The sequence below is a fragment of the Balaenoptera ricei genome, chromosome 5 (assembly GCF_028023285.1).
Source record: "Balaenoptera ricei isolate mBalRic1 chromosome 5, mBalRic1.hap2, whole genome shotgun sequence".
Lineage (NCBI taxonomy): Eukaryota > Metazoa > Chordata > Mammalia > Artiodactyla > Balaenopteridae > Balaenoptera > Balaenoptera ricei.
Window position 1 is genome coordinate 123,869,333 of NC_082643.1, and position 23,052 is coordinate 123,892,384.

Here is a 23,052-nt window from a genome sequence, read left to right on the forward strand (position 1 = left end):
AAGATTTAAAAAAACAATATTGGAAACAGAGTACTTGTAGGGCTTTTTTTCCTTCATTTCTGATTTTATTAGCTGTCTTCTAACTATTGTTGATAATACCTGTTTTTTCTTTTTTCTTTTTTTTTTTTGAGGAATGAGTATCATTGGATAAGTATGAATTTTTAGCTGGGGGAAAAAAATGACAGTCTTCTGTTACTTAAAGTAGGTTACATGATACTCATGTAATAAAATATTTCTGGGAAAATAAAATTTCAGAGGACTCCTAAGTAAATTGAAAATGTAGTTTATCATTCTTAAAGTCATAACATGCTAAAAACTTGACAAAAGAATACATTTTCCCAATTCTGTAAGCCAATGGTTTTTTTTAGGGTTGTTTAAAATGGAAATAGGATTTTTATTTGTATTCATAAATATTTGTGTACATTCACTAATGTTAAAATATCATAAAAGTTTGCCATAATATATTACTACTTGCCAGATACTTCGATCAACCTTTTGGTAATTTTTTTAGTGAATCCTTAAGAAATTAACTCTTACAGATGGAACTCACATATTAAAAAACCTCACAAAACTTAAATCAGACACCAACATTAAACATTTAACATTAGGCTAACTTTTAAAGAGTTATGATTTAAAAAGTACATTTCATCGATAATATTCAACAGGTACAAATGTGTTAACACATAAAAGACTCCTAGTGTTTTTTTGGTTTTTTTTTTTAATCATTTTTCCTACTAATTCTAAACTTTTTTTTTTTATTAGTTTTCTTTTTATTTATTTTTATATTTTTATTTTTGGCTGTGTTGGTTCTGTGCGAGGGCTTTCTCCAGTTGTGGCAAGTGGGGGCCACTCTTAATCGCGGTGTGAGGGCCTCCCACCATCACAGCCTCTCTTGTTGCGGAGCACAGGCTCCAGCCGCGCAGGCTCAGTAGTTGTGGCTCACGGGCCTAGTTGCTCCGCGGCATGTGGGATCTTCCCAGACCAGGGCTCGAACCCGTGTCCCCTGCATTGGCAGGCAGATTCTCAACCACTGCGCCACCAGGGAAGCCCACTCCTAGTGTTTTATAACTCTTTAAAAACAGTCATTGACACATTTAATAAAACTTAGCAAATGTCTTCTATTATGTTGGAGAGTCAGTAATCCCTAAAGAATCTGATATGAGTTATTTCTGTTTCAGATAATTAAGCAGAGATTGGTTTAGTAGCAAATTGAACATTATGCCCAAGAGAATCTTTTTCCTTTAATTGTAGTAATGTACAGGAATCTTTTTTTTTTTAGGGTTAAAAATTGTAAGAGACTACAAGGGAATCTTTTAAAAATAAGAGATGATTAGGCTAGTATTATTAAAAATTAGCTAAAATAAGTATAACATTTCTAATGATTTGTTGGTAACTCTTAGTATGTTGAAAGCTAATAAACATGAATAGTATACATTGACTCCTTAGATAAGTTGTGTGGAGGGGAGGTAGGGCAGAGATGATTAGGTCTGGAGGCCATTTGCAGGTAAAATCACCAAAGGAACTTCCATTTTCCACTTGTCTCTGGACTCCATGGCCACTGCAAACCTGATGAACCCATCTCCAGGACTGGGACAGCATGTATGTTTTGAAAAGGCTTCTCAGATGATCTGAGAGAGAACTACTGCTCCAAATACCTCTAGGTTTTTAATGTTGATTGAAATCACTTAGATATTTATTTTGAGGTTTAAAAATTTAATGTTGGAATTCAGGATAAAAACCAATATTTATTTACCTTTCTATTTGTGTTTGAATTTGTCCATGCTTCGGAGTTATATAAGCACAATTAAATCAAGCAGGTTCGAAGTAGGACCTGTATTATTTAGAGGCAGATAACAGTAGAGAATAGAGGAAAAAGCCCCAGTTCTGCAAGTCAGTATATTTGGGATTTTAATATTTGCCCTGCCAGTAATTAACTGAATGACCTTAAGCCCTTCAATATCCTTTCCTATGAAAGGATATTAATTGGCCATATATCCAGAATCCTAGCCAGAAAATAAATATGTCAATAACCAAAACGCAGCATTTACCAAAATACTACCTTGGTTTTAATATTGAGCAAATGTAATTAACAGTGTTAATTGGAATATTTTAACAACTTTTTGATGACTACTGACAGATCAAATAGGCAAAATTTAAATTTGGAATTAATAGGAAGAAAAAAGAATTTCAATTAAAAAGAAATTTAAATTCTGATGCAAAAGAAACCAGATATTAATTGTTGAAACACTTCTGAAATTCGAATACTTAAGAAACCAGGATGAACTGTGTGAAAGGAAGTTTTGGTAACTGTTTATAATGTTTTTGTCACAAGTAACCAAAATGGGACATTCTTATTAAAGCTGTTAAAACATTCCTGATAAATATTCCAACTATAATATATAAATTATAGATTTAGCTAATTGGATTTAGCCAAATTGATTTTTAGTGAATTGATCTGCTTCCCTCAAAGGATATCTCTGGGTATTATTACCGCAGAACTCTGAGAAGCACAGATTGAAAACAACTGAAGCTTTCAAATCTTCATAGGTTTCTTTTAGGACCTAAATTGCAAGTTTTTGCTATAATTAGAGGTGGTGTTATCATGAAGCTTTACTACAAACTTCTGTAGCTTTTTGTGGATTTTTTTTTGCTACGGAATATTTATTTGCTAAGCAACCAAGTAAGTGGCTGCTTAAATATATGTAGTTAAGTATTAAGTGGGTGCCTTAAATATATGTATCTTGTTTTCATTTTAAGGAAATAGACTGATGTTTTAAAACAGGTTAAAGAATTGCTTAGTTTACAAATTTCAGGCTCCAAGGTGAAAAGTTATTGTTACATATCTCTTTTGATGGCAATTTATTCTTAATATTTGTAGGAAAACTACTTTGGGGAAGATGACATGTATATGGATTTTGAAGAGGTTATTTCAAGTCCTGTTCTGTCACTGTCAACATCATCCAGCTCTGGGTGGACTGCTGTTGGGATGGAAAATGACAAAAAAGAAAATGAAAGTTCAGCCAAGTCAATTCATCCACTTACCTTGCGTCCTTGGGATATTACTGTACTTGTTAATTTGCACAAAGTTCACGGGCGTCTTCCTGTTGTAAGTGTTTATGTGTCGAAATAGTCTGGAGTTTATTATGAAATTCACTCAGCGTAGGAAACTGTGTCTGTGTGTGCACACACTTACATAAAAAATTCACGTTCAAAAACACTTCTGAATTTATCCTTTTATCTTTATAAAGCTAGTTTATTATTTTCTTCATAGTATAATTACCCGATCACTGATAATTTTCCATTCTGTTTTTCTTCTTTCACTTTAGTTCCTTCTTTGCTGTTCTATGTAAGTTTAGAACATTTTGCCATGCTGTTGAGTTGCTAGGTTTATAGTTAGCCTGATGGATGTCCTAGGACTTCACATTTTTTTAGCCTTTATCTCTAACTCCAGACCAGTCTGGGATGTTAGACCTATTACAAAATCAAGATTCAGTCGTGTCAGAGGTTTGGATTCAGCACAGTATCCTGGTTTACTCTAAAGGATGACCCTTGGACCTCTTGGGGCTGACTTGAAATGAGATTATATTGTCCAAAGAACCCATGGCCATTGGAGCCAGGCCAGATAGGGAGGGTGTGGCCCTAGAGCATTGTGCTGCATACTGGGTCCATGTCATGTTCCTAGGGTTGCACAGGAAAGGAATCACCTCTGGTGCTTAGTGAACCTAATGTCTTTTTCTGGGTACAGAATACTTTTTTTTGTCAGTAAGCACTGTTTCTCCTTTTAAAATATCAGTCTTTTAATTGTATAAATGTAATTTTTATTTTCCTGTACTTCCTTGGTCTTTATCTGTATCTTGATTATGGTATTTTGCTTGACTTTAGCATGGAACTACTGATGGCCCTGAGTGTCCTACAGCTTTTTTGGAAAGACTATGTTTTGAAATGAAAAAAGGATTTAGGGAGACCATGCTGCAACTTGTCCTGTCACCCCTGAATGTGTTTGTCAGTGATAACTATCAGGTAATGTGAAACTGAGTTATGGTAGAGACTTAGAGATTTATTATTACTATTTTTGGGGTCAGAACAATGTGTTAACTTCAGAGCATGGAATATATAGCTCTTAAAATTAGGGACCTTTAGTTTAACTGTACTAAGCAGTTTTGTATTGTGTGTATCTATATATGAGAATTGTTTCAAGAATCTTAGTTTTTCTTTTTTTTTCTCTGCTTATTTCCTTATTTATATGATCCCAAACAATTATATTTTATATCTGTTGTTTTTAGAAATGGAAAGAAATACTTTCTAACTTTCTCTTATGTTTATGGAAGGGAAAAACTAATTGTATACAATGTTGGTAGATGGTGTTGAAAATCGCAACCTAAGTGTTAATATTAACCAGTACCATAAATCTTGAAAACATGCATACCTACATGGTCAATGATTTATTCTTTTCATCTAATGTACCTACCAGATACTTTGTTAATTCCTTCAAGATATTCCTGAGGCTCTTTTGGAAGTGAACTGGTGACATTCATCAAATGGGAATATTTTACATTCCTGGGTAGATTATTACTTTATTATTATTATTTTTTTTTAATGCCAATGGCTTCTCTTGGCATCTACCACTACTTTAAGGCTCTTTCCTACTTTTAGTCAAGTTGTGTGCTTTAGAACTATGATGGTTTTTAGTACAAAGCAAAGTAAAATTATAAACAGGAGGATGAATCTGACAGCGAATCATCAATGAATGATAACTCACTATGGAGTCTAGGTAGTAACTGATCATCTTATTTAAAAGAGCATACCCCTTTTCACTCTTTTGCCATAACTGACTATATTTTTCTATTGTAGTAGCTAAAACTTAACACTTAATGTATGATAGTTTTTGCCACAGAATGTGTTTCTTTTTTAAAAACTTTTATTTCAAAAGAATTATAGATTTATAGGAGGTTACAAAGGTAGTACAGAGAGTTTCTGTGTTTCCTCCATGTTGATCTTTTACATAATTATGGTATAGTATCAAAACCAGGAGACTGACATTGGCACAATATGTGTGCATAGTTCTGTGTCATCTTATCACGTGTAGATTTGTGTAACTGCCACCAAAATCAAGATACAGAACTATTCTGTCATCACAAAGATCTCACTTGTGTTAACACTTTTATTTTAACTTGTCACATGAAACCTTAAAAATAACTCTTGTCCTTCTCTCTCTAATTAGTGGGTCATTAGAATTGGTTGTTTTTTTATTTTGGGAGGCAAGTGTTTGGAGAGGCAGCCCATCTCCTTTTTTCAATCTGTTGAGGAGATTAATAAAGGTAAAAGGGAAATATCTTCTTATGGCTGAGTTCTGAGAATCTTAGGTGAGTATCTCTGGTTTCTTATGAGTACCTGGTGATACTTCAACTTCTATTTTAATCACTGCTTTCTCAAAAGACTTTAGTAGATATAAAAAATATTTTATTGAGTTTATTATGAAAGTTCATATTAACCCTAATTATAGAATTACTGGCAAACTTGTACAGAGACTGAAGTGTAAAGTGTGATTTATTTGGTGATAAGAAAAGGAATTCAGGGAGTGGAGATATCAAGGCAGTAGTAGAAGTCTTAGTGATGTTTTGTTTCCTGGGTGGTTAACACTTCATAATTCACCCCAAAGACAAGCATAGTCTATACATATTCTCTTGGAATTTGCTTATCTACTTAATTTGCTTACATTTTGTAGTGCTAGCATTCCTAAGAAATATTTTCTTCTTTTGTCTGTATACTATCTAATACTCTTTCATGGTGGGAAGCTTCACACTGTGACTGCCCTCAAGACTCAGTTCTGGGTCACTCACCTGTAGCTGCTTATTTCTGGTAGTATTAGTCTTAGTGCAGAACTTCAAGGTTAAGGATCTAATGTGATGGGTCTATTATTGTGTCTGACTTATGAAACCACACACTTTTTACTTGATCATCTTTTGATGTATATTAGGTTTCTAGGGCTGCCAAAGCGAAGTACCCCACACTGGGTGGCTTAGAACAGCAGAAACTTATTCTTTCACAGTTTTGGAGCCTAGATGTCTGAAATCAGTGTGTTTGGCAGGGCCATGCTCTCTTTCAAGGCCGTAGGAGAGGATCCTTCCTTGTCTTTTCCTAGCTTTCGGTGGTCGCTAACAATCCTTGGCATTCCTTGTTTTGTAGTTGTATCACTCAAATCTCTGCCTCTGTCTTCACGTGGCATTCTTTCCATGAGTCTGTGTGTCTAAGTTTTCCCCATACAAGGACACTGTTCCTTGGATTAGGGCCCACTGTAATCTAGTGTAATCACATTTTAACTTGATTACATTCGTCAAGACCCTATTTCCAAATAAGATCACATTCACAGGTACCTGAGCTTAGGAATTGAACATGTCTTCATAGGGGACACAATTCAACCCACTAAACGATGCAAGCCGTAATAAAATTTAGAATAGAATCTTTATTGGTGTACCAGGTAGGCTTTACCTTTAGGACAAGCCAAGAGCCACATGTTTGTTTTTGTTTTTTTGGCAGTGGGTGGTGAGAGAGAGGATAGAATCCAGGATGATGCCTGGTTTTTGCCTTGGGCAATTAACTGAGCCAGTGGGAGATGAAGAACACGGGAGGAGACAAGAGCGGGCTGCCTACAGACGTGGGAATTCTTAGAAACCTTTCTCGAGACTGTAACAGCTGGTAGTTTTCTGGGCCGTCTCTCCTGTTAACAGTCTAAGAGCATCGGTACTCCAGGAGGAAGGATGGCACCGGGGGCCATGCTGCACGGCTGCTCACCGAGTGGGCTTCGTGCCCTTCCTGTGGCGTCCTGTGGGCTGTGTAAGCCCGCATTTAACTGTGGACAGCAGTGCCTTACATTAAAGTGTTCTATGAACTCTAAAAAAAAAAAAAAAAAAAAAACCAGCTCCTCCCTCCGTGGGAGGAGGAGCTGGTTTATAGGGGAAGATGATGCGTTTCTGGGCATGTTGGGTTTGAAGTACCAAGAAATCAACCTTCATTTTCTAGTATTTTCCAAAGAGTGAACTTCATTGTCTTTGAGAAATAGCTGAGATAAACTCACCTAAGTGTCTGTGTAGGTACAGTGGCATTCAAAAGTCATAAATAGCTGACTTTCTGATGGTACTCTAATATACTAACAGCAGATGCATATGTGGGCCCTGAACATTCTTGGAAAATACATTTGGATGGTCCCTGTGATAACCTATGTGGCTAAAAATAATAAAAATAGACAAGCTGGGTCGCAGTGACGGATAAAGGCATCATGCCCTCAATACCCCCTGTCTCGTCTGCATGAACCCCTCCCCCCCCAACTTTAAGGCCAAATGCACTTTATTTTCTTTTGCCTTTTGACCCCTTTCACCCATTTCCCCCACGCCCTACTCTCACCTCTGGCAACCACCAATCTGTTTTCTGTATTCTATGAGCTTTTTTTAGATTCCACATGTAAGAGGGATCATACGGTATTTGTCTTTCTCTATCTTACTTATTTCACTTAGCATATTGCCCTCGAGGTCCATTTATGTTGTTGCAAATGGCAAGATTTCCTTCTTTTTTTATGACTGATATTCCACTGTATGTGTGTGTGTATATATATATACACATATATATGTATATATATATTCACCATAATTTCTTTATGACTGATATTCCACTGTATGTATGTATGTGTGTGTGTGTGTGTGTATATATATATATACACACATATATATGTATGTATATATATATGCACCATAATTTCTTTATGACTGATATTCCACTGTATGTGTGTGTGTGTGTGTATATATATATATATATACACACACATATATATGTAGGTACATATATATATATTCACCATAATTTCTTTATCCATTCATCCATTGATAGACACTTAGGTTTTTTCCATATCTTGGCTTTTGTAAATAATACTGCAGTGAACATAGGGATGCATGTATCTCTTTGAATTAGTGTTTTCATTTCCTTCGGATAACTACCCAGAAGTGGAATTGCTGAATCATAACGGCAGTTCTATTTTTAAATTTTTGAGAAACCACCATTATTCTCCATAGTGGATGCACCAATTTACGTTCCCACCAACAGTGCACAAGGGTTCCCTTTTCTCCATATCCTTGCCAACATTTGTTATTTGTGTTCTTCTTGATGAGAGCCATTCTGACAGCTGTGAAGTGATATCTCACTGTGGTTGTGATTTGCATTTCCCTGATGCTTAGTGATGTTGAGCATCTTTTCATGTGTCTGTTGACCATCTGCATGTCCTCTTTGGAGAAACAGCTATTCAGATCGTCTGCCTATTTTTTAAATTGGATTGTTTGTTTTTTTGCTATTGAGTTGTGGGAATTCTTTATATATTTTGGGTATTAGACCTGTATCAGATTTATGATTTGCAAATATTTTCTTTTCTTCTGCAGGTCACCTTTTCATTTTGTTGATAGTTTCCTTTGCTACAAAGAAGCTTTTTAGTTTGATGTAGTCCCACTTGTTTATTTTTGCTTTTGTTGCTTTGCCTTTGGTGTTAGATTCAAAAAATAATCACCAAGCCCATGTCAGAGAGTCTACTGCCGATATCTTCTTCTAGGAGTTTTATGGTTTCAGGTCTTACATTCAAGTCTCTAATTCATTTTGAGTTGAGTTTTGTATATGGTATAAGATAGTGATCGAGTTTCATTCTTTAATATGTGGTACCCAGTTTTCCCAGCACTATTTATTGAAGAGACTCTCCTTTCCTCATTGTATATTCTTGGATCCTTTGCTGTAAATTAATTGACCATATATATGTGTGTTTATTTCTGGGCTCTCTATTCTGTTCCATTGACTTATGTGTCTGTTTTTATGCTAATACCATACTGTTTTGATTATTACAGCTATGTGATAGAGTTTGAGATAAGGGAGCATGATACCTCCAGCTTATTTTGTCTTTTTCAAGATTACTTTGGGTATTTGGGTTTTTTTGTGGTTCTATACGAATTCTAGGATTATTTCTTCTATTTCTTTGAAAGATGCCATTGGAATTTTGTTAGGGATTGCATTGAGCCTGTAGATTGCTTTGGGTAGTGTGGACATTTTAACAATATTGATTCTTCCAAGCCAAGATCCACATGTATTTTTGAGCTCAAAAAAAGCTATCAAAAACTTTATACTGAGAATTATTGAATCTCAGTGCCAGAAGTGATCTTTATTGACCATCTTCTCCAGCTGCCTCAGATAAAACAGAAGGGAACTGAAGCCTGGAGAAGTTAGGTGATTTTATATACTGTCACACAGCTTAGATGAAAATAAAATTTTAAAATGTGTCAGAAGAGTTTCTAGATCTACTGTTATAGTCACAATTTGAAATGACCTTTTAAGAATTCTTTATGAATTAGATTTAGCTCTATTCTTAAAAACACTTTTTTATGAATGCCGTTGCCAAAATTTGTGTTGAAACAAGGAACATTAACCCTGTAAGATGGCCTGCACACACACACACTAAAAAGACTGTCATGGTAAAATTAAGATAAATAATTTCAAGTGTAAAAAGTGCTGCAAGGAGAGGAATGAGGTACTTTGGTAGCATGTAATAGTCTTAAGATAAGAACATGATAAAACTTGATTTTAAAAGATCTCTGTGGTGGTTTTGTAGAGTGTGGACCAGAGATATGTAAAAGGTAAAAGGCTTGGGAGATCCTGGCAAGAGGTTGTATTATTTGGACCAGGATGATAGCAGTGAAGCTGGAAGAAACTAAGTGCATTTGTGAGAGATTGGGAGGTAGATTCTATAGAAATTGGTGACTGATGGGTAGGGCATTACCAAACTTACTTGATTCTGTGTTTCTAATAACCATCTGTGAAACCAGTGTTGCACGGAATACCCTATTTTAGGACATATCCTTTAGCTTTCTGAGTAAGTCTTAGAAATTTTCTCATTGAAATGTTGCTGCTTTTTAGTTGTGAATATATAATTATTCTTGTAAGATGAATCTATCCTTTTAATATTTACATAATTCTCAAAATCTTTATGGAAGAGGGCTTTCTGTGCTACTTGTTTTATGGTCTTAATGGTCTTTGTTCTTCCATGTTATTTTCTTCTTTTTAATACTTCAATCTCATGATTCCTGCCTTGTCACAAAAGATTGGCCTCTTACATTCCCTCTCAGTCAGAATACTTGCTTCTTTTTATTCATTGAGGCAGTTACCAATCAGAGATCGGCATTTTTTTTAGGACTTTGCTGTCTCGCTTTGCAGTTGGGCTCTTATGGATAATGTCACTACAGAAGCTTAACACAGACTACTTTTATGGGTACAAGGTTGTGTTAGGAGCTTGTGGATCCCAAAGTCATATTTTCCAAATAGCATGTTTTTACCTTTTGTCTCTGGGAGAAAAAGCAACTAGCAATTATAATGCTGATTTTTCTTATGCTTCTTACAGTCTTATTATTGTTTTCAGCAGCGACCCCCTGTGGATGAAGTGCTCAGGGAAGGTCACATCAGTTTGTCAGGTCTCCAGCTGAGAGCACATGCTATGTTCTCAGCGGAAGGTCTTACTTTGGGAAGTGATTCCTTAGAATACGCATGGCTAATTGATGTGCAGGCTGGAAGCCTTACAGCTAAGGTCACAGCACCACAGGTATGTTCTCAGTTCTCAGAGTGCTATCTCCTGACTTTTTTTTTTTCCTTTGCTCACCCACCTCCCCAAGAATAGGTTATATGCCCATTTGAATGTTCATTTTATTTCCACTTGCCATTCAGAATTTTCTTAGTAGTATATGAGTCAGAGACAAGTTTCACTTTTCTGGGCCACCTAAAATTGACGGGTGTGATGTTTTATAGTTCTGTGTAATACTTTCAAGAATTCAAGACTTTCTTTGAGAAAAACTCAGGATGAGAAATTTCTGGAAATCAAATTATATATTATTAAAATTACATTACTTGGCTCTTCACTGTTGGAACAATCTTGTTTTCCCAGTACACAGAATAATTTTCTAAGAACTTTACCTTCTTGTATATTTCTTAAGTAGGATTTGAAAACAGCATTTATACTATTAAGGTGGCATGATTCTTTACTTGTGATGTCCCAAAACAAGATAAAATCGTTTGAACCTCCACTTAGTGATATGGATACTGGTTTAGAAAAATAAAAATGAATTTATTGGTAAGAAAATCTGGTCTAGAGTGCTAGTTGTGATCCTTTTGGATAAATTCTCCTTCCCACTCACTGTCCCACTTAGTCTTCAGGGGTCTCAGATGCCTAAAGGGTTACAGTCAGCCCTCCCTATCCACAGGTTCTGCATCCACAGGTTCAACCAACCGTGGATTCAACCAACTGCAGATGTGGAGCCTAAGGATACAGAGGGCTGACTGTATTTAGTTCTAGAAATGGACCATTGAAATTTAGTCAGATGTCTATATTACTGTAATATTTCACCTGTTGAGCCATATACAGGCATACCTCATTTTACTGTGCTTCACAGATTTTGCTTTTTTTTTTTTTTTTTTTTTTAACAAATTGAAGGTTTGCGGCAATGCTGCATCAAGCAGGTCTATCAGCACCATTTTTCTGACAGTATTTGCTCAATTTATGTGTCTGTGTCACATTTTGGTAATTACTGCAATATTTCAAACTTTTTCATTATTACATTTGTTATGGTAATCTGTGATTAGTGATCTTTGATGTTAGTTACTATTGCACAAAGATTATGAATCATTGAAGGCTCAGGTTAGCATTTTTTAGCAATAAAGTATCTTTTAATTAAGGTATGTATGTTGTTTTTTTAGACATAATGTTATTGTGCACTTGATAGACTACTAGTTACTTGTAAATATAACTTCTACATGCACTGGGAAACCAAGTATTTGTGACTTGCTTTATTGTGATAGTCACTATATTGCAAATTTATTGCGGTGGTCTGGAACCAAACCCACAGTATCTCTGAGGTATGCCTGTATTTATAATGTGCGTTTCATAATTGGTGTTTCAAAAGATTGGAATGTGGTAGAAAGGTACACACTCAGTTTTTAATAAAGAGTTGCAGAATGAGTGTGAAATACGTGTAATTTAGAGGTAGGTAGTGGCAACAAGCAGGTGAATAAAGACTAGATACCTTGTGTATCTGAAGGAAATTGTTGGAGGGCAGCAAAAATTAAGATTCTAGAAATAGTAGGAAAATGAATGGAATTGAAAAGGGATATTTTATATATAAATGAATGGAAAGAAGTATATAATAATGGGTGAAAACAAATATTCATTGCTCAGTAGCCTAATAACTATCTTCTTCTTATCTGCCATTTTCTGTCTCTAAATATACAAGTAAAAACTGAAGCATATAACAAAACAGTTTGTTCCCAGCAAGCATGCAGTGAAGCTGTGCTGACCCTCCAAGACTGGACACAATTCCTTTAATCTAACGATTGCTAGACTCTCATATAAGTTGCCCTTATTAGAAGATGAAACATTTTCTTCTGCACTAGAATCATGGCATCACTGTTTCCTGCAAGGTTCATGAATCCATAGGTGCTTTTAGTGTTTATTCCATTCTTTGTATGTTTTAAAAGTGAAATTCATGTTTTCTGAGAGTTCAAGATATGTACTTTTTTTGGGGGGGGGGAATAATACCATGTATACCCCTGTGTCAGTGTTTATTGTAAACTAACCAATTATAAAATTAAGGTTTTTTTTTTTAAACTCAAGATTTGATGAGAAATTGATATATACTTACTTAAACTTCTATTCATAAAAGTTCTTCAATCTTCAGAATACCTGATTTTCTAAAATTGTAGCTTAATAGATATAAATTTCACTTCAAAGCTTGGTTTATTATTAGGTAGAGAATTTTAGGTGCTTTTCTGTGCAGAGGATACCCATTAATCATATAAGAAGAAAGATATAACCTTGAAAAAAACCACTTGCTTTAGAGGTTGCTGAAGTTGAATTTTTCAGTTGAAATGAGTTTTCATTTTGGCAATGCATTTTGTCACTCACAAATGAAAAGTAACACAAGCTTATAAATGATGTCAAGGTAGAAATATGATATTGGCTAACAAGTAGATTTTGTAGCAGGTATAAGGCACTGTTTGGATTCTTTCAAGCTGTATTAATATTCTTGATAAGTTTTTAAACTCTGAACAATTGTTTAGAATGCTAACAGTGTTGTCAACCTGTCATGGCTTATTTGCAGCTGGCTTGTCTCTTGGAGTGGGGACAGACATTTGTTTTTCATGTCGTATGTCGGGAGTATGAACTGGAAAGACCAAAATCAGTAATAGTATGTCAGCATGGAATTGATCGTCGGTTCTGTGAATCCAAGGTATGTTAACAGATATGTTAGCAGTATTATAAACATTTATGGCTTTTTTCAAAATGAAAGAGATATCAGCTTTAAATCAACTGCACACAGCATCAAGTAAACACCAAAGTTCAGTTTTTTCAATTACTAAAATTATTTTGCAAATTTATAGCCACTTGTTTTTAGTTGTAAATATCTAAAATATGAGGTAATTATTAAAACATACATTCACAAATAAATGGAGATACTATAAAATTATGTCTTATCTCTTACTGCATTATTATACTGACTCTTTGGGATATGGCTGTGTGTTTATGTAGAAGATTTAGAAGTTGGAGGAAGAAGGTTAAATTCCTTACATGGCATTCTTTGCAGACCCTTCTGGAACATACATGTTCTCCTTTAACGTGATTAGCAATGTTGGGCATTTGCCAAGTTTCCTGACTCCAGACCTTACACTCTTTCTACTGCATTGCACTACTGCGACTAAGGGTCATTACAGTACCTTCAAGAGGGGTGTAAAAAGTAGATAATAATGCCTGAAATCATGTACAGGGGCAGAGAGATTCAGAGTGTTATTTTGTAGTAAACACTTCCTTATGCATTTAGGGTGAGAAACATTTTTTAAGTATGCTCCTTTGAGAAAACCTGGAAAACACTGCAGTTTCAAAAAAGAAAAATAACCTACCCTAATTCTACAACATAGAGATAGCCATTGCTAACAGTTTAGTTTTTCTTTCTAGTTTCTTCTCTATGTGTCTTTCTTTTCTTTTTTCTTTTGTTATACAAACTGTATGTTTGCTATTATATTACTGTGAATTGGAAGTAATTCATTCTGCTTTTAATTTTATGTCCAAGAAAATCTGTAACCTGTGCTAATTTACCATCAATAAAGGAAACAGCTGTAATTGGTGATAAAATTATTTATTTTCTTGTTATAAACACAATGCCAGGCTCCAGGGAATTGGTTCCTTAGTCATTAGTTTCTGACCAATAATTTGTACATACGTGTAGGTATCTCCTCTCTCTCTTTTTTTTTTTTCCTACTAATACTCAAAGCTTTTAAGTTGTATTGTAATTAAAAAAAAATCAACTTCATTGAGGCATAATTTACATACAATAAATTCACCCTTTTTAAGTTTGAGTTTTGAGAAAAGTTATATATACTGGTGTAACCCTTATCACCAGTGAAGATCTAGAACATTTCTGTCACCTTAGGAAATTCCTTTGTGACCCTTTGTAGTCAGACACTATTCCATGCATCCACTGATATTCTTTCTGTCACTTTAGATCAGATTTTTTTTAAGGTCTATTTCGTGTGGAGGAAATATATTAGTATAGAGCACCGACTATCATGCAAGACACCTGCCTTCTAGTCCTGGCTCTGCCACTGATGAGCAGAGTACATGCTCTTGGGCTGGTAATTTATTCAGGGCTGCCATTTCCCTAAGAAGTTCATTGAAGTTGGGGATATGTATGTTATCTTCCAACCTGATCATGACCAAATCTATGTTTTAGGAGTAAAACAAAAATAAATCTGTGTGGCTTTTCCTAGATATCATCATAACATTTACAGTTCATGTATTTGTGGATGTGTGTAAAAATGTGCATGTGAATGGAATATGAAATACTCTTAAGAAAATCTTACAACTTTAAACTCCTATACAGTTCTTATAAACCTGTGACATTGTTTATCAGTTTCCTTTGGCTGTTCTTTTTGAGTTTCAATAACAAGTTTTATATGTATTCTGTCAGTATAGTATTGCCACATGCCACTTTTGAATGAAAGTGACACATGGTTGCTTATGATTAATTTTCTAATTGTCAAGACTTTAATTGCTGATTGTTTTATGTATCATTATAAATATATCTAATGATAGATATATAATTTATCATTATAACAAAGTGAAATTTAATTGATATTTTAAAATACACATGTAACAAGACTTGTTTATTTAAATAAGCAGATTTATGTATCAAAATAATGAATTGATGGTAAAGAATTAAATGTTCAATCCATTTCATTTTAGTTGAGTTGTATTCCTGGGCCTTGTCCAACTTCAGATGATTTGAAGTATACTATGACTCGTTTAGCAGTAGATGGAGCTGACATTTATATTGTGGAGCATGGCTGTGCTACAAATATAAAGGTACATGTTTGTCTATTTCTTGGCCAGTGTAATTCTTTTTCCTTTTTGCCAAACCAAACCTCCATTTCTTGAAATAAAACACATATTTATAGTTTGCCATCTCGCAGAATAGTACAGAATTCTAGGAGATAGCTTTCTATTTTATACCATCTGTGTTCTCTTCCAGTCTTATATTTTTAAAGGCACACTTTCACTACTTTTTTACTCTAACTGAATTATTATAACCTTGCTTTATGGCAGGGATATAAACTGGTAGTGTGCTTATACGGCAGGAACATAAATTGGTAATGTTTTTAAAAGATTTAATTTTGAATTCCTTTAGGTTTTATTCATTTATATTTCCTGTCTGGCTTCTGGAAACATTTGTTTGCCACTGCTGCTTACTGGTTACTGTTTAAAATCGAGCCTTGTTAAGATTCTGTGATTTCATTACTTACTACTCTTCTAACTTTTCTTTCCTCCATCTCTCATTTTCCTTTGGAATTATGTTCTTTTCCTTTTATCTTCTTTTTTAAATTGAATGTTTATTTTTATTCTGTTGCATTTATCTTTTCTATTTCCCCTTTCTCTTTTTTCCTTTCCCTTTCTTTTCTTCTTCTATGTTTCATGCAATTTGAAATAATTACTTATTCTATAGTTTACTGTAAGTTGCTTAAAAATACAGAAACTACAGTTTTGTTTCATTTTCTTCATTCAACTTTAGATGGGTGCAATTCGGGTTGCAAACTGTAATCTCCACAATCAGTCGGTTGGGGAAGGAATAAGTGCTGCAATTCAGGATTTTCAAGTGAGACAGTACATTGAACAATTGAATAATTCCAGAGTTGGACTTCAGCCTGCAGTACTACGGAGGGCCTACTGGCTTGAAGCTGGGTCAGCCAACTTAGGACTTATTACTGTTGATATTGCATTAGCTGCTGATCATCATTCTAAACATGAGGCACAAAGACATTTCTTAGAAACTCATGATACCAGAACTAAGAGGTAAGTGAAATTTAGGAATGGTAATAGTCTCAAGTTCAGATGAAAATTACTAGATAATTATAGAGGAAATTCTACTGTTAAGAATGGAATAAGAATGTGTAAAATAAAGACCGAATGTGATTGTGCTGGGTATACCTCAATGAATAAATAAAGATCTTATATTTAAGTAATCACATTGTATACATCATCTGATGATGGTGTGGTTGCTGGAAAAAAGCATTATTTTTTGATATGTTTCTAAGCCCATGTTGTGTATGTCAACAGTGAAACAAATATAAATTACTGGCCCCCAAATAACCTTTTGTAAAGCACTACACCCCCTTGTCTCTCACCACAGCCCTCCACTTCCAATATGTCATTCCTAGAAAACACCATTACTAATCACCATTTATTCTACAAAACTTCTTTTGTAGGCCTTCACAACTGCAGGGAAGACTCAGAGTACCTAAACCTTAAGAAATGATTATATCTGCTTTTTAAAAAGTTGCCAAAGCTTCTTACTGAATTACATCTGTTTAAAATGATAGTATGACTTTTTCCATCCCCATCTCTTCCCTTCTAAAGTTTATAAAGCTTATTTTAAAAATAGAGAAAACTATTAAGAAATAAAGGAAAATAATTATAGCCCTACTACACTGAATTTGTTACATTTCTTTCCAGTATTTTTAGTGTATTTTTCTTATACTTGAAATCATCCTGTATTTACATTTAAAAATTCTGCATGTATGTAATGTTGCCCTTAAAAAAAACAAAAGAGCCCGTTTTTTGGTTTGTTTTTACCAGCAAAATGAGTTTTTTTGGGAATAGCAAAGAATTGCAATTCAAAACAAGCAAACTGTGGCAAACCATAGGCAAGTCTGGAGAACAGAGGAGAGGAGAGAACAGAGGAGAGAAGGGGGGAGACTGGGGAGGCTGTGGTGGTTCTTCGTTGGCTGCAGCCCTTGGGCAGCTTGTTTTTGCTGAGTCAGGAGGCTGGCATCTGTAAGCTGTGGACTGATAAAGTTCCTTTTAAACAAATGATAATGCACCCATCAAAAAGGTATACTGTGCTTTACTTAGCCATTGCCCTTACATTAAATACATAGATTGTTTCTAAATTTCTCATTATACATCAAAGCTTTTCCCACGATTTCTGGGTATTTCCTTTAAATAGTTTCCTTAGAAGGTTGTATGACTGACTGTGTTAAAAACTGAGCTTTTTATATGCATTCCCGAACTACTTCCTAGAAAGATTATTTCATTTTATATTCCCAGTGGCTTTTTAGGAAAGTCTCTGTCTTACTGCACCTTTGCTACCCTTTGAGTGTTTTATAATAACCGAAAGGTGGTATCTCTTTGCTTTATTTTGCATTTCTTTATTTTGAGATTAATACTTTTTTCAAATATTTATTGGCTATTTTTATTTCCTCATTTGTGAATTGCCTGCTAGTAATCTACATACATTTATTTATTGGGATCTTGGCATATTTCTTACCAATTTTTAAGAGCTCTTTATAGATTATCGCCCTTTTTTGATCCCTGGTGCTAATATTTTGCAGTTTGTTTCTTTTATTTTTTTATTCTTATGTAAACAGATTTTAATTCTTATGTATTCAAATATGTTAACCTTTCCCTTTTGTAATTTCTTGTACTAATTTGAGAACACTCTTTTTGCTAGTAATCGCGTGACCCCTGTTCTTATTTTTTCCTATTCCTAACCATCTTGATTTTTTTATGGTGTATGTGCATTAATACACACCATCTGGATTTTTTATGGTGTGTGTGTATTAATACAGTCAAGGATGTAAATAGATTTTCCTGCAAATATCTATTCAGATACAGAGGAAAAACTCTAAACCATCTGGATTTTTAATGGTGTGTGTGTATTAGTACAGCCAAGGATGTAAATAGATTTTTCTGCAAATATCTATTCAAATATAGAGGAAAAATTAATACCTAACACATACTTATTTCACACAATGTTTAAATATTTTCATCTATTAACTTTTCCCAAAGAACTATTTTTCTAGTTAAAAGAAATCCCTTTGACGTTTTTATTGAGATTACATTAATCTTTTAGGTTTATTTAACATGCTGATATCTTGTAAATCTAAGTACGAAAACTCACGTGTGGAGAATATTGTTTAAAGAAGCTTCGGTTTCTTTGTTAATTATTGCTCAGGAAGCCAGTTAGTATGGACACAGTGCCTGTTCTGATAGGTCAGATGGTAGTACCAGTCGTCAGTGAAGCTAAGGGGGTGGCACCATGGGATTTAAGGCCTCATTTAGGTTAGTTTCAGTGCCCTGGTTTGTTAAGAACTGTGAAGAGTTTGAGATTTTATCCTACTTACAAGCTGACAAGTTATCCTGCCACAGTTTCCTGAGTGCTGGCAGAAGATGTAAGAAACCTGGTGAGAGACGGAAGACTTTATTACTCACAGCAAAAGCACTAGCCAGAGTCAAATGTGTTTGCATTGGTTCCCTGTGCCCTCCAAGTAGGATTGCCAGATAAAATACAGGATGCACAGTTAAAATTGTTTCAGATAAACAACAAATAACTTTTTAGTATAAGTACACCCCACATATTGCATAGGACGAACTTATTTTTATTTGTATTTTTATTTGCTAAACCTTGTACCCGTATCCCTGAGTCCCATGGGGGTGTCAGAAAAGACCCATGATGGATGTTTGCACATAGTGGGATGCATTACAGAAGAGGAACACTGAGCTTAGGGATTCTACCTAAGAATAAAAATTCTACTTTTATAATAAGTGGAAGCAAGCCTGCTCTTTTCCAGGGTGAGACATTACCTCATCCCTTAAGGTTGCTTACTATCAGCACAATCCTGAGAAATGGCCTGGTCAGAGCCTTGCATTCTTGGCGTATCCAGCAAGAACAGGTAGGGCTGTTTAGGGCCCGTGGTGAATTGCTTCTCCCTACGTGGTAGCTCATTGATCTTCTGCTTTGGCTGCCTTAGTGCATGTTTGACTCCCAGGAGTTTTGGGGAGTAGGTGTATTCATTTCTGATAAAACTGGAAAAGTTACTGGACTCCCAGACCATTAGTTTCATTGGATTAGTATCTCTGAAAAGTATAGTTCCTAAACCACCAGCACCAACGCCTCCTTGGACCTTGTTAGTAATCAGGCCTTCCCAGACCTCAGTCAGTAACTCTGGAGGTGGAGCCTAGCTCTCCGTATTTTAATAAGCCCTCCCGGTGATTCTAACGCAAGCTGAAGTTTGAGAACTAGCACACTGGTTTATATAAAGACAGGGAAGGGGAGCTTACATTTGTTGTGCAACTTCTGTATTCCAGATTTTGCATCAGGTGCTTTACATATGTTATACGTATTTTTCCTTCTGTCTTCTCTAGATGGATGTTCTTCTTCTAATTTGATATATTAATTTCTTCACTTCTAACTTGATATATTTATTCCATCTTATTTTTCACATCTCAAATATTACTTTTTGAAAGGTTACGTGCATTTTCTTTGTCACAACACCCTGTTCTTTTCCTCAGAGCATTTACTATAATTTATGATTAGATATTCTTATTTGTGGCCTGTCTTTGCCTCTGTACTGTAAACTTCATATGGATAAGGCTATGTCAGTTTTGCCTAGCACAATACAAGGCACACAGTAGATATGTTCAGGAAATATAAATGAATGAATGTAAAGTGAAAATGCAATACCTATTCTGTCTTCCTATGAGAACCCTGAGGATCCAGTGAGACAGTGCATGTGGAAATGCTTAGAAAAATGGACTGCTAATATGAGGTTTTATTATTTAAAGTAAAAAAAAAAAAAAAAGGAATAAAGATATATTTCCCAGACTTATATAATATTTTTTAAGAAAGAGGAGTTAATAAATGCTGACAGTTTTCTGTGGGGGTCACTCACAGAGCTTGAAGAATTTTACAGACATTTTACAGAATTTTACAGACATCTTATTGTCTTAATTCTCAATACTTTATTCAGAGTCCCTATTACAAAATCATTATAATTTTTTTCCCTAAAATATAGAATGGTGCATTATTTTGATTTTATTGAGAAATAATTTTTTACTTGCCCTGTATTTATAACATTTTGGTGTACTAAATTTATCAGTGAAATAGGCTCTGAAATGCTAAAGATAATAATCTATTAAGCGTAATCTATACTAATAGTTTTGTCTATTTTTAAAATTTTTATTCATTTTTTAAAATTTTATTTATTTTTGGCTGCGTTGGGTCTTCGTTGCTGCGTGTGGGCTTTTCTCTAGTTGCGGTGAGCGGGGCTACTCTTTGTTGTGATGCGCGGGCTTCTCATTGCAGTGGCTTCTGTTGTTGCGGATCACAGGCTCTAGGTGCACGGGCTTCAGTAGTTGCGGCACACGGGCTCAGTAATTGTGGCGCAAGGGCTTAGTTACTCCGCAGCATGTGGGATCGTCCCGGACCAGGGCTCGAACCCATGTCCCCTGCATTGGCAGGTGGATTCTTAACCGCTGCACCACCAGGGAAGTCCCTTGTCTATTTTTTAGATTAATGTTTAAATTTTTAGTTCTTTTGAGAATGTTTACTGCTGTCTTTAAACTGGATTTAAATGTCTAATTTTTATGTATATGCTTCTTTTTTAGCTCTTTGGTTTTTGTTTTTTTTTTAACATATGCTCTATTTCTCATTATTGTTCCTACCTATTTTCATCTCACCATGGTGAGACTTTTTTTTTTTTTTAAGAAAGGCAAAATAATTAAAAAGTCCACTGTATAAACAAACTTCTTTAAAAAGTATTAACAGTTATATTTAATTGATTATCAGCTCAAAAGTTTCTGATTTCTTAATGATTTTTTGTTGTTGTTCTTTTGTTTGTTTCATTTTGGGTTTTGTTTAGGTTGTGGTTTTTGTGGCCAGATGATACCCTGAAGAATAAGAGGTGTAGGAACAAGTGTGGTTGTCTTGGTGGCTGCAGATTCTTTGGCGGCACAGTAACTGGCCTAGATTTCTTCAGACTTGAAGAGTTGACACCTTCCAGTAGCTCTGCATTTTCAAGCACGAGTGCAGAGTCTGATATGTATTATGGACAGTCTCTGCTACAGCCTGGAGAATGGATCATTACTAAAGAAGTTCCCAAAATTGTAGATGGTAATGTGTTGTCACTTGTGTTAATCTTTTATTATCTTCACCCCTTTGCCATTCTGAGAGAAGTTCAGTGTTACTTTGTTCAACTCAGTTTTTTGAGCAGTCTTACACATAGGGTTTAGTATAATCTGTCTTTGTTTTGCAGGTGATTTAACTCTAGCCAGATAAGACTAGTGAGTTTTTCAGAGTTGCACAAGGCAAAAGTAGATCTACTATTCAGATCTTCTGCTGTTAACATGGGTGATTTTTCCTAGCCCAACTTATTCTAAATATTTCCTTATATATCATTATTTCCCTAGAATCCAGATTCCAGAAATATACTTAGGAATAGCTATGCTTTGAGGAAACGATTGTTTTACCAGCTTACTTTTATAGGAAAAACTTATCAATAGAAATATTTATACTATTGGCCCTCATTTTATTCACTACTTTTGCAAAATATTCTTCTTGCTAAAACTGTACATGTCAAGAAGAGAAATTTGGTCTTAGAGCCTGTAGGATAACTTTGCAAATACATGAGTTTGATATGAACAGTGAATGGTGGCTTTAGGCATACTGGATTTATATTTATCTAGCATCTTTTCTCCAAAGACTTCAGAAATGCATTTTCCTTTGTGTTTCTTAGTTGTGTATTCCTACCATTAAGTGCAATACTTACTGCTTAAGTTGCCATGCTGTCAAGAAATGAAATGTAGAAAAGTCTTGATATCTCACCAGTATTTAGCTGTTTTCCCTTGATCCATTCAGAAACATTAACTTAGCTCTGCCTTTTGTCAGTAGACAAAGATAGAAAAGAAGTAGTTTTAACTTTAAGAATTTATTGGATTGATTTTCATGTGTAAGGAGCTCTTAGAGGAAAGAGCTAGACTACTACATATGCCAAATTCTTGTTTAAATGATATTTCACTGAATATTAATAAATTTGTACATGTTATTTTAAGATTACTTGACTTCAGCAGTTTTACTAGAATAAGAGCAGCTTATCTTATAAAATCAGCAAACACCAAAACTTCTTGACATTTAAAGGTCAAGAAAGATACAAAATAAAATTTACTTAGCTGTCTTCTTATCATATTACTTTCTTACTTTTGAATAATGTTTGTTTTTAAAGGTGTTCACAGGCATTTCTTATTTCATCCACAAACTACCATGTGAGTTTTTTATTTTCCCTGTATATGGTGAAGTAACTGAGGTCATCACTGAGGCTGAGTTGCATGAAGTCAAAAAGTCATGTATGTGGCTGGGCATAAACTAGAATAACAGTCATCGAAACCACTTTAGTTCTTTCCACCCTACTAGAGCTGGCACTATTTATAAAGACGTTGTTTGATTTTCTAATCTGCAGTTCAAAATTTAACAATCGCAAACTCAAGGAAGAAAATCTACAGGGAATTTACACGTGGTATAAAAGGGAGAAAATAGCAATTTCTCTAACAGTAAACAAAAGAAACCTCATTTTAGTTCTTATAACGTGTAATAGGGAGTGTCTGTGTCCTAGTGATTTTCTCAGGAATGAGCTGTAATTGGTAAATTGCCATAAGTTTCTTGT

General features: G+C 34.8%; 1 protein-coding gene across 7 annotated transcripts in view; it reads left to right on the forward strand.

Moving 5' to 3' along the window:
- The window catches only part of BLTP1 (bridge-like lipid transfer protein family member 1), a 204,629-nt gene that overhangs the window by 72,145 nt on the left and 109,432 nt on the right, over positions 1-23,052 (forward strand). For 6 of the 7 annotated variants that reach the window (XM_059923532.1, XM_059923536.1, XM_059923535.1 and 3 more), the window contains exons 21-27: positions 2,879-3,106; positions 3,883-4,020; positions 10,439-10,618; positions 13,167-13,295; positions 15,305-15,424; positions 16,128-16,408; positions 21,256-21,506. In XM_059923532.1, coding sequence (XP_059779515.1) covers positions 2,879-3,106; positions 3,883-4,020; positions 10,439-10,618; positions 13,167-13,295; positions 15,305-15,424; positions 16,128-16,408; positions 21,256-21,506 — 1,327 coding nt within the window. The remainder of the gene's footprint in view (positions 1-2,878; positions 3,107-3,882; positions 4,021-10,438; positions 10,619-13,166; positions 13,296-15,304; positions 15,425-16,127; positions 16,409-21,255; positions 21,507-23,052) is intronic. The other variant, XM_059923533.1, reaches the window with a different exon arrangement.